This window comes from Cavia porcellus, unplaced genomic scaffold, assembly GCF_034190915.1.
Source record: "Cavia porcellus strain 051 isolate PalLab524CR breed Dunkin Hartley unplaced genomic scaffold, mCavPor4.1 scaffold_22, whole genome shotgun sequence".
NCBI classification, from domain to species: Eukaryota; Metazoa; Chordata; class Mammalia; order Rodentia; family Caviidae; genus Cavia; species Cavia porcellus.
The window spans coordinates 16,622,818-16,638,429 of record NW_026947505.1 but is presented as its reverse complement, the minus strand read 5'-3'; the positions used below and the strand labels follow the sequence as shown (position 1 = coordinate 16,638,429).

At 40.7% G+C, this 15,612-nt stretch overlaps 1 protein-coding gene across 19 annotated transcripts in view; it reads right to left on the bottom strand.

Moving 5' to 3' along the window:
• The window catches only part of Epb41l2 (erythrocyte membrane protein band 4.1 like 2), a 181,447-nt gene that overhangs the window by 11,048 nt on the left and 154,787 nt on the right, over positions 1-15,612 (bottom strand). For 18 of the 19 annotated variants that reach the window (XM_023564522.2, XM_023564521.2, XM_063233490.1 and 15 more), the window contains 4 exons: positions 14,841-14,963; positions 12,921-13,019; positions 11,317-11,397; positions 8,990-9,102 (listed from right to left, as the gene is read on the bottom strand). In XM_023564522.2, the coding sequence (XP_023420290.1) occupies positions 8,995-9,102; positions 11,317-11,397; positions 12,921-13,019; positions 14,841-14,963 (411 nt within the window). In that variant the 3' untranslated portion in view covers positions 8,990-8,994. The remainder of the gene's footprint in view (positions 1-8,989; positions 9,103-11,316; positions 11,398-12,920; positions 13,020-14,840; positions 14,964-15,612) is intronic. The other variant, XM_063233506.1, reaches the window with a different exon arrangement.

Below are 15,612 nucleotides of genomic sequence, written 5' to 3'. Positions count from 1 at the left end.
ATGTAATCTTTATGTAGTGCAAACATGTACTAACAAAAATATAATTCAGAGGGGAAAAGCTCATTGAAATTTTTCAGTAATTTTCAAGAGTTTAAAGAGTAGCCTTGAAAAATGTTCAAATGAGAAGGGAAACGAGCGTGGGGGAAGGGAGAAAGGAAAGAAAGGACAAGGGAAAAAAGAGAATAGAAGGAAAAAGAAACAAAGCTTCTGTAAACAAGGAGGGGAACAGGAGATTGAAGGTAGGGGAGAGGAATGAGGAAAAAAGCAACACCATGTATTCCCTATGATGAATGTTATCATTATGTGTATCTAAAAGGTACCAATAAAATACAAATTTTTAGACAAAGTGGCCTTGAGATCACTAAGTTTGCAGGCTGCTTACAGACCTGCCATCTTGGAGCTACAGCTCTCTTATCAGAGGACAGCTGCATCCACGGCCTCTTTCCTCTCAGCAATACGAAGCCCAGCACCTGTCATGCAAGTGACTCCGCAAACTGCTCCTCTGTTTACTGGAGCGCATCTAGGTGGCCAGGAGCCCCATCTTCTCTTGAGGCTGTCTTGGGAGCCCTCAGTGACCCATACATGTGGCCTTTCAGGTCTGGGGTGGCCGTACTGACCCTGTCATCTTGCATTAGACTCAGTGGCACAACACAATGGCACTTCAAACACAAAAATTCAGCTTGCCATTGGCTGGAACCTGCTGAAGCTAAGAAGGCTTCTTTCAGCAAGGTGAATTTTAAGATCCTGCCTGTGTTTGCACTTCCCAGCTGCAGCTGTGTCTCCTTTGGAATTTTGGAGGAAGAGCCTCTACCCTCCCACCAGCCTCTGGTCCAAGCCCACTTCTTTTAGCCAGTCCCACTTCTTTGCCTTTGCCCAATTACACAGCTCTCTTTAAGTAAGTGAACAGCAGTTTTCCTTTGGAAGGTTATTCTCATACATTCAGGTTGCTCTAAGAAGGACTAGCAACTCCAGAATACCCTTTCCAATAAAAAAACGGCATCAGTTCCGTGCTCAGGAGCACAAGTTACAAATGGAAGAGTGAAGTTTAAAGATCATCTACTCTTCACTCACATTCATGTATACTCTTCTATGCATGTATACTTTTGATTGCAAGGAAACCAGGAAATAAGACATCCTTCTAAGCATGACTATTTTATAAAATATGGCCTCGCTTGTTCACTTAGCTTTATATTAAAGCTGCAACCTCAAAGATTTCCTGTTCAAAATAGAGTTTTCAAATCCAGTACATTGGCAGGAGTCTGCCTGAAAGGGTCCCATCAAGAAGCCTTCTGCAAAGCCATCCACAGCGTAGTATCAGACTGACAACTGAGGTGGCTCCGGCACTGCTGCTCACTAACTACATGACTTGAGGCAAGGGACCCACCCTTGGGGGCCTCCATGTCCTCACGCACAGATGACAATGGGAACAGATGATGAAACTCTCAACACAGCCATGCCCAGAGCAAGCACTCGGTGAGAGTAAACTAATATTGTCATGACTTTTAGAGATGATACTTCACTCCTGGTTTTGCTTCTAAGTTACAGTCATTCTATTCTATTCTTGATGATACAAATGTCCAGTTCAGTTTCTCCACAGACGATTTTCTTGGGCAACACAGTGGTTTCCTTGCAGGGTACCTCATCTAACCTGGCACCATTTCAATCAGTCCTGTACACTATGAGGACTCATTACCAAAGGGCAGTGCTACAAATGCTGTTCCTGTATTTAACCCTAAGTGCCCCACATGAAGGTCTACAGGTAATGCTAAGGTACTGAAGGAACATAAAGCCTGTAACACCTTGGAAGAATCTGTCCAGTTCTCCTCCTGATAGCCATCCCCTTGTTTCCCCTGTCTCTTGTCTCTTGCCCAACCTCCATCTCTCTAGATCCTTCCCAAGGTCCTGCTGAGCTTTCCGCTCTCACTTGTGACAATTAAAGAGCTTTTCCTCTTTCTTCACCATCACAGTCCTTTATCTACTTTCTTTCCAAACATAATGTTTTACCCAAGATTTATCTGTATGCTCGATTTTACATCTTTGTCCCTTCCACCAACGATCAGTCTCTGAAACTATATGTAGGTTCACAACATGTATTCATAAATCCAAGAGTAACAGTTATAGGGACCAAGTCATAGGGGGCTTGGGAAGCAAAATATTCAAATGGACCTGCACTGTGCCTCTTGGAAGAAACCACTCATCATTGTTTTCCCATTATTTTCACCTTTCAGTTTTCTTGTCTAAGTGGAAACATACTAGTTCATTTTCTGCTTTTGTTGGTTAGCTGTATCTCTGATATCCCTGGAGGACTCTTCAAAAATTGGTTTTATCAAATCTCTGAAGCTTTGGCCAAGATTTCTAAGGCTGGTCAGCATTTGACCCTAAAGTCAGTAAGGTCTTCTGGTTCACTTCACTGGGTCACATCTTGTGGGAACACAATATGGAAACATTCTACAAAATCTTAAAGCTTCTTTTAAATAACAAGTGGACTAGGTGAAGTTACATTACACATGTTAACCTAGCTAAGCTTTTGCCAATCTTTGGTTTAAGATAAGCAGTGGGGAATGACGATAAAACACTACTTTAGCATCAAATAAAAGCTTAAAAAACAGTAACAAAACTTTTAGGAGAACATTCTTGAAGCTCACATGAACAGGATTCAAGTTTCTGTTTTCCTTTTTCTTAAATAGGAAGGTTAATGGGGAATTAAAAGAATTCATGTCTAGACCCAATTTTATTATCTGAAGAAGTATAGGAAAAATCATTTCCCTCAAAGTTAGATAAAGACATTTATCTTCAAGAAAATACTATTCTATGTACTTGTCAGCCAGTCTCCCTCTCTCCCTCCTCTCCAATCAGAGAAATGTACTAGAAGCCACTAATGCAGGGTACATATGCATTTAAAAGTATTGAGACACATTTTAAAAAGTAAGAAGAAACAGGTATATTTAACGTAGTCTGTTTAACCCAGTATATCCAAATTATTTCAACAACAAAGAGGTAAAGAAAAAAAGTTGACAGTATATAATTTTTTCTTCTTTCATTTTGAGATCGTCTGTAATTCACACTTAGCACACATCTAATCCGGACTGGCTACACTGCAAGTTCAGCCATCACCAGTGGGTTCACTGCCACTCTAGATGGACAGGTCTAGGGTACCAGTTCCTTTCATGTAACTAAACTATTCTGATGTATGAGGTGGACAAGATATTTTTGGAATATAATCTTCCTGAAGACAAGAGTATCTTAAAATCAACATACACACAAAATATTAGCTGCCATGGCAAAATTCTTTTCTCACTACCCAAGACATTTACATGTTCAGAAATTATTTCTGGATTATCTAACAGAAAAGTTGTTGAGACAGACAAAATCAGTAACTTTGTTTTATGGATGGACGGTATTTTATGATTCCCAAATTTAAGTGAGCTCCAACAAATTAGTCTCTAGGATCCTCATCCATGAGGTTGAGGGAAGAAAATTAAAATCACATATTCTGAAATACTCTCTCAATTTCCACTCCTTTAAACAGACTACAAAATAGGCTGAAGTAATAACCGCCCCCAAGCCTCCCCCAGGCCAGAGAGGCAAAGATGTGCAGAAGGATGGGGCAGCAAGGACTCAGACCGAGGGAAAATGGCTCAGGAGGGACTGCCTGGTCCCCAGCGTGGCAGACAGACAGCAGGCTCACTGTCTCCTGGCGCTTAATGCTTCTAACATTGCTGGCTGCCTTCCAACTGTAAGCACCGAAGGCTCAAACTCTGAAACAGCCTGTTTCAGCCAAAAACAAAACTCTAGGAAGGTGTGCACTTCTACCCTCTTTTTGGCATCATTTTTAATCTTCAATGATAATGAAAACACTGGGGGAGGGGTATAGAATTTATGCATCACGGGTAAATAACTTAAATACAACTGGAAGAGAATAAAGATAAACCCCTGAATTAAAAATATGGATAAAGGAAACAAACTTCCAATTCCAAGAAATGTAAACTGCATATACATGCATATGTAATATATGTGCATGTGTAGTACAACCTCACTGTAAGGAAAAATTCAATTAAAAAGTTTTTTCCTCACAATTAGGCGCTTTTACTAATCAGGCTGATAAAGTGTTTTAAAAATGTCTTCCATGATTTAAGCTAGCCAGCGTGTAAGAAAACACACACTCCAAAACAGCCCTGGGCCTAGACTTGCAGACACTTTGAGGAAGACAGCTGGGCAATGTGTCAGAACCCTTCGTGGTTCACCAAGTGTGATTTTTAGAAGAGGCTGACCTGGAGAATTCATGACATTAATGCACAAAGATGTATATAAAGTATAATCTTGCAACTGTGTGTATAATTATGAAGACAGAAATAATTTAAATATCCACTACTGTAAAAGTATTTAAGTAAACCATCATATATCCATCCAATGTCTGTTGAAAAAGAGAGGAGGTAAGAACATGAAAACCACCTCCAACGCAGCGCTACATGCAGAAACAAACCAGACTACAGCATGGCGGCCCGAGCAGAGTGGCCATGCAATCCCTTCTATGTGTGAATACATGCACTGTGGGAGGACAGAGTGCAAGGACACAGGACTCCATTTCCTACTCTCTCTCCCTTCTCAAAAATTATAACCTTTTGTTACCAGCAGGATAGTTTCATGTGGAAAACAGTAAAAGTCAGCAAAGGTTAGGTCCAAGAGCAAACCCTGGGACAAAGGGGCCGACAGTGGTGGCAGCTGGTGCCTCTGATTGGGGCGTTCAAATATATCATTGGAAAGTGACTCAGGATAACATCTGTCAGATTTATAATGCTAAACAGAACATTCTATAGCATTTCAGGGTAAAGACAGGCTGTGCCTGAAATTCACTAAACCCAAACTAGCTTTTATTTTTAGATAGCAGAAGTCTTCATTTTAGGTGTGAATAACCTGTATTGAAAACTAAGCTGTAATAAAATGCAAATTTAAATGTGAAACTAGCACAGCTAACCAAATAGAATAAAATAAAAGTGCAACACATTTTATATACTCGAAAAACTCCTGGCTCCTGAATGGAGAATCTCATCTGGAAGCCAGCAGGTCTGCACTTCTCTTTGAAGGAGGGTGACACTCGCCAAGCGCACATGTGAATGAGTGACTTGGATCTACCAACACATCAAGCCACCAGCTACGGCTACTTCCTGCTTGGCTTTGGAAGCCTGAACTTCAGGCTGACATTAAAATGAATGGTCTGCACACAGCACTGTCTTCTTTAGACATGAGTACTCACATTTGCATAGTAATTCGAAACTAATACTTCTCATTTAAAGTTATCTACTGTGGGCTACGGGCATGACCTGCAGGGCTAAGAATGACAGTTTACCAGGATTCTAGCAATCTCTTATATCAGTTCTGCCAGTCCCATGAAAACGGCTCTGGCTCAGAGGTGTGGGGTTCTCACAGCTCTCATCCCACCTGGACCTCTCCACTCAGACCCTACATGAAGCAGAAATCCTCATTGTATCTGACCTAAGAACAAAAGGTCCATGCTGATTCGTAAGTTACAAAGCCTTATAACCTTCCTGGAAACAATCGCTTTTGTCAAGTCTGTCCTCTTGCCCAGTTTGTGGATGACAGCAACGAGGTATGGAGAGAAGTAACGCGCCTGGATCTCACAGTCAGGAAGCAGATCTGAACTCACAGCCTGCGATGCTGCACTGCACTGGCAGTTAGACCATGTGGTATATGTCTAGCCAGTGCTGGGGAACCTACAGCACGCACACCACAGCAGGCTGCTTGTGCTTGTGAAAGCTCTGAAAGGTTTGCTATCACTGTAGTAGTCAGTCAAAGTGGGTATGTGCGCGCATTAAGGTGGGCCTTGCACTTCCAGGCCTTCTGCAGAATTCCTAAGGTGGTTGGTCTCCCCACTAGAGAACACAGAAAAAATTTACCCTTGTTTTCAGGTTGCTGAGCAGGTGACAGAGCACACTGTATGTGACATGTGAAAAACAAGTCCCTTAAGCCATGATTACAAGTGCTTCCCTTCCCAGCTGGAAACTGAGCGACTGTGATTCTCTTCTGCAACCCGTCCCCCCTGCTCTGAGCTACTGTGGTCTGCAGTCTGGCTATGCTGGTGGTATGCTATTCCTCTCGGGCTCAATGGTTCCCCGGGACTGGCCCCTTTCACAGTTTTCTTCTTGCCAACTCCTACTCAACTTGAAGCGTACATGAGAAGACATCTCTGACACTGTTCTGAATCAGAGCTCTGTGTTGTTCCTACCATCTCAGGTTCAGAACATAAAAACTTTATTCTGCTACCACCAACTTACTGTCCTTGAGCATAGGCCTTATCTTACTTGCTACCTTCATGATAAAACAGCAGATGATACATACTGGGCCTTTCATAACTTCTGCTGAATGAATGAACAAACAAACGAAGGAACAAGAAAGTAAATAGATGAGGGCCCTCCTCACAGTCGCATCTTCGACTGTGCATGATTTGTGGAGGAAAGGAGGCTCTGCTCGCTTCTCACGTTTGTGGGGACTCCAGGAGCCAGGAGGCTCCTCTGATGGCAGCTCAGGGTGCTAGCTTGTGGAGCCAGGGGAAGCAGAGTCTTGAGCCTTCTCCTCTTATGGCTCGTTCTTAAGCCATATGGACCATACCACGGGGCTCGCCCTCTCCCTGTGATCAGGACTCTAAGGGGACACCATTCTGCTGGCTCAGGGTTGATAATAACTTGTCTTCATCTGAGGGCTCATAAATACACATCTGGAACAAACTGGCAGAAGGTGGGATGCTAAAAGTCACAAAGTCATAAAAATGTCACAAAGACCGAGACTCATCTGAAGTACATTTTCTTTTTCACAGATTGCATTTAGCTCCTGGTTGCTGCAGAGCTACTCTCCACCAGCTGAGGAAGGCAGGCTGGGCAGTTCTTCTTCCACCTGTTGTTCTTTGATCATTTTCTGTTGACCTGGCCACCCCCACTTTCAATGCTTGATCAAAAGCTGAGAGCTGCTCCAAAGGGCCGGTCAGGTCAGGAGGGCAGAGCAGTGGATGCAGCGCCAACAGCTCTTCTGCTTTGCTGACTTCCGGACACTGTCCTGTGCTGCCCTTGGCCTCAGCCCACCTGCTGCCTCTGGGATTGCAGCACAGCAGCCAGAAGGCAGCAGAGGAGGAGAAACCCTCTCTTCAGCTGACAAACCAGCAAAGGAGCTTTTAGCAGCCAGCCGCAGCTGGCAACTGAAAAACTAAAATGACTCCAAGATGCTTTTTTGGTGACTCTACTTATCCTTCAGATTTCAGACTCCTTTCACAAGTGACAAGTGACATATACATTAGTGCAGCACCCTGGCCTTTTCTCTCAGAGCACCTTGTTTGCTTCAGAGCACTTAGTCAGTTTATAACTACACTGTGTTAACATTCACAATTCCCGTCCTGGACCATGTCAGCCTCAAATAAGTGGATGGTGTTTACTTTGTCTACCACTGAATCCTTAATGCCCAGCTTACCTTAGCCCTCGTGGGTGGGAACTTGATAATTATGTTTTGAATGGATGAATGAATCTTGTCGAATTTATACTGTCATTTTCTGATCCATTTATTAAAAATGGCCCATGGAAACATAAACTTCAAATGCTGTATGTGTGTGCATGCATGTCCACACATGGGCATATTCACTAAAAAATGAACATGATGCCAGGAATAACCAGTTTAACTTACTTTAAAACTTACTAAAATGTTTGCCCCAAGTGAAGGTGAGTGTTTTCAGTGGTTACTAATTTGTCTTACATTCCTAATTTGATTTACAAATAAGTAACTGATGCATTAACATTTAGGGGGAAAACATCACTGTTCTCATGTTTCATTTATATAAAATCCTCTTATTATCTTGCTCTATCCATATAATAAATTCCATAGCTAGGAAAAGCAGATTGCAGCATCCTGATGACTTGCCCAGTGTTACCTAGTTTGGCATCTATAAAGATTTAAATTCAGCATCCAGTCTTCTGCCTCTCAGGTAAGAATGCTCTCAGTCTTTCATATATAAAACTATCAGGGAGATACATATCAAAAATAAAATGATAAACATTTATAGATAACACAGTGCATTTATTCAGGCACGTAGGTATTATGTTTTTGTTTACAATTTAAACAAGTTCTGCTTACAGGCTCCATGTTATACCCTGCAATGAAAATAGTATCTAAAACATGAAGTCATTAGATATGTCATAGAAAATGTCAATTGTACCTCTTTACTAGCAACACCTAAAAATGAGTTGTAAGGCTGCAACTGGTTGAAAAATTATGTAATTTTATTGAAAGACACTAAAAAAATCTACAAATAGACAGTCACTTTATATTCATGGAAAAGAGGACTTATTATCAAAAAGATGTAATTATTCCCACATTGAACTACAGGGTGCGTGCAATTCTAATTAAAATACCACAGGGCTAGGGATGTAGTTCTGCGCTAAGCACAAAGATTCTCCATCACCAGTGGATGGACCTGGAGCAGGGACAGACACACAGATCACAGAAACAGTGCCAGAAACACCCTCATCCACGTGTGTTACCTAACTGCAGACATGAAACTGCAGACAAATTAAAGAGGGAAAGATAAACTCTTCAAATGATAGACCCGGAACGCTGCTGACTTTGCAGTAAACAAATGAATCATACTTTTTCATCATACAGAAAAAGCAAGCTCTCATTTAAAATGAGGGCAATAGCACCTTCTTCAAAGGGTTACTGACACAGCTTATACTAATATACTTGATAAACAATAGCATAACACATGAATGTCTACAGTTAGCAGCTCCTACAGAAATTGTAGTTAATGACACGGCATACCCAATGGTCACAAAGTTTATAATTGTATGTACTTGAGCAGATGCACTTGAGGATTAAAAACACCTAAAATGAATTCCAACATACTAGGAAACAGAGACACTGATAAAAAAAAGTTCCATCGCACAGACTCACAGAGCAGCCATGAGAAAGGCCACAGCCAGGGGCCTCTTACCTTGGTCACTCTTCCCCTTCCTCTGCCAGCTCTGTTTCTTTGTGCACAACCACTCTCGTGACAGACATGTCAGGGTGCTGCTCTCGGGCTTCCCTGATTGCCTGAGCCAGGGCCTGTGGAGTCAGAAGAGAAAACAGCTATACACCCGGGACAGTAAAACCCACTGTGCACTCATCACATAGGACTCACACTCACATGGCCATGGCCTGACTGCTCCACTGATAGGAGCAGGAAAATTCAGGTTAGGACCACTGTTCATCTAAGAGAACGCTTCTCATTTCCCCAAATTTCCCTTTCCTCTGGCTGCTTTCACATGATGGTACATGCAGGAGAAACGCGCTGGTTTGGGATGCCAGGCTGTACTCACCGTGAGATTTGGAGAAAACAGCTTTCATCTGGGCCCTAGCACTGTTACCTGTAACCCAAGACTAATTCGAAAGTTGTAAAGATCACCTTGAGATTTTTTATGTGAACTGAAGAAACATTAGCCAGCCAGCAGGTGTAGTGATGATCTACACACTGAAGTAACACTAGCTGTTACTCAAATGCCAAGACTCCAAAGCACCGAACCAGGCGTCATCTTTACCCTCTCAGGCTCTCAGTAATTGTCCAAACTAAAATATTTGTTCAACGAAAATACTGCAGGAAAAATGTGAATTTCTAAGATGCAGAACTAAAAGAGTAGCAACAGCCACACACAATTAGAAGTGGCCGGCCAAGAGGCTGACCAAGGCACGCCAGTGGTTGGTGGTCTCCTCCCCTGGGCCATGTGGTGAAAAGCAGCTTTTCTGTTTTTATCTTTCTGTAAACTGTATAAAAGTGTTACAACAATATAGAAAGACTTTATTTTTTCAGGGAAGAAATATGCTTTTCTCATTGTTAATTTTATTTGTAAAGAAGAGTAGAAGAAAACAAAACGCCACACAATGCCACAGAACTACCAAATCCAGGAAAGGAGTTTAGAAGAAAAAAAATTTTTCTACGATAGAGAACACCTAATTAAAAAAAAAAAAAAAGTTATGCATTTGGGAAAACAGGCAGCACAATTTTCCCTTTCCTTTTGCTCACCAGCTGCCTAAGGGGACAACTGCAGTTCTTCCTTGCACTATAGTTTCTGTCAGTTGCATGGTTACTAAGCAAAACTCTGAGCCCATTCCATTTAAAAAAAAAAAAAAAGCCACAGCTCTAAAAAAAAGCAGGTAAAACTAAAAACTGACATTGAAACCTTCAAACATTTGAAATCATGTTTTCATGTTTGCTGTAATTCCTTTTACTCCAAAATATAAGCACAAAAAGCTAAATATTGTAAAATACTAATTATGGCAACAATATGGATTGTGAGAAAACTATCACTTGACACTGCCAAATTGAAAAATTATTTTATTAAAAACTACGAGTGATCCACATGAGTAATTTTTTTTCCAGAGTAAGCAGTCAAGTATTCTGTTAGTTATCTAGAAAATCCAACTCCTAACTTAAAATTCCGAGTCAGAAGAAACCTTTAACTAATAATCCTTTGAGACATTTTAAAAAATACATTATGAAACATGCAAATAAATTCATGTTTACAAAGGCCAAAAAATGAGGAATAATTTTCTTTTTTAGAGAAAATTTAAGAGAAAACCCATTTTTCTCTGGTTATATATGGTTATCAAATATAAAATTCTTTGCTCAAAAATTTACTTTCCTGGGGCTGGGGATTTAGCTCAGTGGCATAGGTGCCTGCTTGGCAAGCACAAGGTCGTGAGTTTCATCCCCAGTAACAACAAAAAAAAAAACGTTCCAGAATTAGTGTAAACTTTCTCTTTGTGAGAGACAGATTTCCCCTTCTTCCTCCAACCCAGTGATACTAATGGGTAAAACCACCTGGTCGTTATTGGCTATTTGCCCATTTTTGTATGCTGTAAAAACACCAAAAAACTCCTTAAGATAGGTATAAGGAAGTTTTAGTGGCTTTCTCAACTTTTAGAAACCAGTGGCATTAAACTGCTATTCACTTCCAAGTATTAGAAGATCTGCCTTTAAACTATACCCTTGTAATTCCTAATGGTTGCCAGAAATCCTCCAGATTATTCTCAGCCTAAAGTACACATAAAACCAGAGTGAAATACACAGCAATCTCTGCTTGATGCTGCATCAGAGCTCAGAAACCTAAATGAATAGGCCACATCCAGTTGAAGAAGTGTCTTCGTGCCTTGCTTTGGAGCTGTACTTCACCCAGCAAGTCCTGGGAAGGTGTTTACATGGGATGGATGTGACATGACCACAGGTACAAACTACAGCACACAGACAAGGCTGCTGCCAGAACCAGAACCTATGGTCTTCACCTGATCATGGTCGATATCTGCATCACCTGTGATCACAATGCGCTTCTCAATTCTCGTTTCAGATATTCCACCTTTTACAGTCTAAAAGGTATAAAAAAGAAAAACAGCATCGTTATCACATGATCACAAAGAAGATGAATCCCACTCTGCCCTCTTGCCCAACCTAAGGCCATGCATGCTGAATGCTGAACACCAAGAATTATTAAACTTGAAGCAGCTCTCAACTGAAAGCAACTCTAAAACTAACTTATCCAGACTTAGGTGAGATTACAATGGGACAGATGCCATGACTTGTAATAAGTAATTCTGCTGGGATATTCTGTCACAATATCCTGAGTTTCTTCACTCTCAGTTGGTCAGTTTTTGAAAAGAGGAAGACAAAGAAGAAACAATTGTTTGGTATTTGTAGTTACAAGCAAGTCTAACAATTTATCTGTTTTAGGACAGACACTTGGGAAAATGTTTGTAATACTTTGACTACTAGTCATACAAATTCATTTGGTAATTTTGTTTATCTGGTGTAGTGTAATAAAAACAGGGCTTGGATTTGGTTGAAGATAGAGAAGGTGGGTAAAACTTCTATTAAAATTGTGATCTGATCACAGCCTCGGCCTGTTGCTCCCCAAAGACTGTGTAGAGGGGCCTGGTGGAAGGAGCCATGGGTGACCTGCCTCACAGCGACTGGCTCGCCTGGGGCAGCCTCTTCCTGTCCCGTCCCTTCTAAAAGAGGAGGAACACACGCCATGTGGTCCTGCAATAACACCTCCAGCCTCCACACCTCTTATACACTGCTGCACAAAGTCTCAGGTGATGGCATTTCCCATAAGAAATAAAGCCTGCCACTAGCTTTAGTATCTGAAAATGCTTTAAAATGGGTGCCAGTGGTAGCCTGCATTATGTGGCAGCTTTTAATCCACAAAGTTTCTTGCCATTTTTGTAATGACTATTGTAAAAGACCACTGAGGATTAATCAAGTGTGAAAGGTAGAAGCAGAATAAAATACTTGAAGACTTGAGTTAGAAATGAGATGACTTTCATACGCACCAGAGTCACCTGGAAGCCTCCTATACACCCAGATTTCTGTAGTCTTGAGGCAGGCCAAGGTATTCATACATTTCTGAGACCCTAGTGAGGCTGCCGCAGCTGAGCCACTAGGTATCTGGTGTTAAATACTCAGAGAATGATCTGGGAAAATGCCCCTAAGCAGCATTCCCCGTCATAAGTGAATGAGGTAAATTTTACAATACTGCAACAACTTGTTTAAAGTTCGAAACGACAAGTTTTACTCACTTCCTTTAGGCAGAAGGGCCAGTTCAATGGAAGTAGGGCACAGCTTCAGTTCCATAAATTTATTTTACACACTGTACAGCTTATAGTTTATTAAAATATCTCTGTTCTTGCAGCTGTCTTAAGTATGGCTATTTGTAACAGTTTTTTCCTTTGTACTTCACAAAACTGCAATTTGACTTAAATACATTTATCAATGGAGTATAATTCTAATTCCACTATTACTCAGAAGTCCATCTAGGAACAAAGAAACAATTCAGCAAAGACCTTGTTTGTAACGCTTTGTGCTTTCCCTAGACCCTCCCAGGTCTCTTTACCTTGGTGATGTGTGTGGTTGTAGTTGTTGACATGGACTCAGATGTGATGGTCTGTGCGCTCAGCAACGTGCCCGAATCACCAGCAGCCCCACCGTCAATCTTTGAATAATTGGGGGACAAATACAAAGCAATGCTTAACTTCTACATGTCAGAGAGGACCCCAACCTGCTGAATGTGCACCTTCTAAAATTTATGCAGTTGGTCATTTGCTCATCCTCTGCATGCCTATAGCAGTAAGTTACAGACCAAGAGAGTGCCTGGCATCTCACAGAGGACAGGCAAAAGGCTAAATACCACATGGAGAAGAAATACCCTGGGAAGAGAAAGGATGAAGAATGAAGCAGAAGGTGGGACTGAAAGCTACACCAGAGTGAAGAGGATCTGAGGGACACTGGAGACACTAGAAAAAGAAACTACAGAAGCAGGCAGAGATGTTTCCACAGTGACTGGTAGTGCTGAGTTTGTTACTGTTTTATAAGCACAGGTGAATAAAAACAGATAACACTTTCTTGGATTACTAAGCAACAGAGCCTGACTAGGATTGACTGAGCCCGCATCATTTACTTATTTGCTTATCTATAGAAGAATTTGGGGAGGGGGCACCAAGAAGCAAACTCAGGACCTTCCACTTGTCAGGCTGGCGCTGTGCCCCTGAGTTCTACCCCCAGCCCTATAGTAGAATTTTAAAAACTACATTGTTCCTATGACTTGTATTATAAAATCATATACATGGGTGTGCATATTTTAATACTGCTCATGTGCATGTGTGCTCTAGTATGTATAATCTTACGCATATAGTTTTTATTTTAATATGCTTTGATGTTAGAAGAAGCAAGGGTTTCTAGAGTTTACCAAGGTAAACAATGAAGCAAATTAATAGTCTAACAGTGTAAGCTTGCCAAACATTTTTCATGTGTTTTGGCAGTGACTTGGATAGCTAGTGCTTATTAGTAAGATAAGAGGAAACTTCTCTCAAATTTGGCTCATACATCTGATCTCTCTTTATGAAGTCCTAGCACAACACAGTTACACCACTACCACGTGGACACATTGTAAGAAAGCTGTTTGTGCTTATGTGGGTTTATACACATAGAGAGATTAAACTGTGCCCCAAATCGTCTTGAGAATTGTTCCACCCATGCACACAGCCTTTAAAACTTGTTTTGAGAGGGCATTGACCTGCCATACTCCACCATGATACAATCCCAGAAGGTAAATCTGCTCGGGGGAGGAAATACTAATCATACGTATTTTTTTTAATAGTTATACTTTTGAAATGATGAGCACTTTCCCTTTTTGTTGTTCCTAGGTTAAACATTTTAGTACTTTTTAAAAAAAACTTGACATAACCAATATCTGAAGAATTAAAAACACACAAATTTGATAATTACTTAGATATACAGCATCAAACGTAACATACAAATGACAAAATAACAAAAAAATAACCCATTGAGATGTACAAAGTGTGTGTGTGTCCATACATCTTACAAGAAAGCGAAAGTTGATTGGGTCTCTTTTAACTGAGTAAGAGCAAGGGGGAAGGTATACACTACTAATCATAAAGTACGTCAGACTCAGTACATTTCATAAAACACTCTTTTTCTCCAACTGTATATGACTATTTTGGATACATCAAACCAGAAATGCCTTACAGTAATAACACAATTTACATCCTTTACCCTAAGTAGTTAGATATAAGATCCTCCTATGACTGCTGGGTCACCAATTTGATCGCTACTTTCTGGCTCAATGTAAGATAGCAGCATATCAAGTTATGTTGTTGGTGGTGCCTGCTTACAAAACAGAGATGGGAAAACTACATTGAAGTCAGAAACAAGTAAACTGGAAGAAGTCAACAGAAACAGAAACAGACATGCTGAGTAAAAACGAACTCAAGCGGGTGGGTCTTGTGCTCTGTACCTGTGGAGACTCATAAGTGATGGTTTTGGTCTCAGTTTGGACAATGGGGACTTCCTTGGTGGAGATTTCTGTCCTTTGTGAGGCATCAGAAATTGTTACCATCTCTGTTTTTACCACTGGTGGCTAAAGTGGAAAGGAAGGGAAAAATAAATTCTAGAGGTGACAAAGTAGAAGTGCCTAAAGAAACCTTCAAAAATAAATCTAAGAAACATATCTAAACACACAGTCATGCATAGAGTAAAAGCAAACAATTTAAAGCAAAGATATAAGTGAAAACTTTTAAGTATGGCATATATACATGTACTCTGGATATACATATATGTGTAGACACAAGAAACATAAGCTAATGTAAATTATGCTACCTTTCAAATTATGATCATCTCAAACTACTGCACTGATGTGTATGCACTACTTTTGGAAAGTAATCAACATCACTGAAGAGAACATTGAATGAACTATGCATAATAACATGACTCTAATTTTACTACAGTTTAAAGGGCCACATGGTTTGTGTGAAGTGCACTGTTTTTAACTGGCATGCAAGCTAGGTTGGCTAAGAGTGGCTCTTCTCCTTCAATAGATGTCATTTCCACAAAGGATACCGTCAAGTATGGTTTTTCTAATTACAATTGTCTAAAATTTGCAGTGTTTCTTCTGTTACATATGTTACGATGTTTTCTCTACAATTACTCCATGGGTGCTGTATGAATGCTTTGAACAATTTACAGCAAGGCTAGATAGAGAGGGTCTGTTAACACTGTATTCTGCTGGG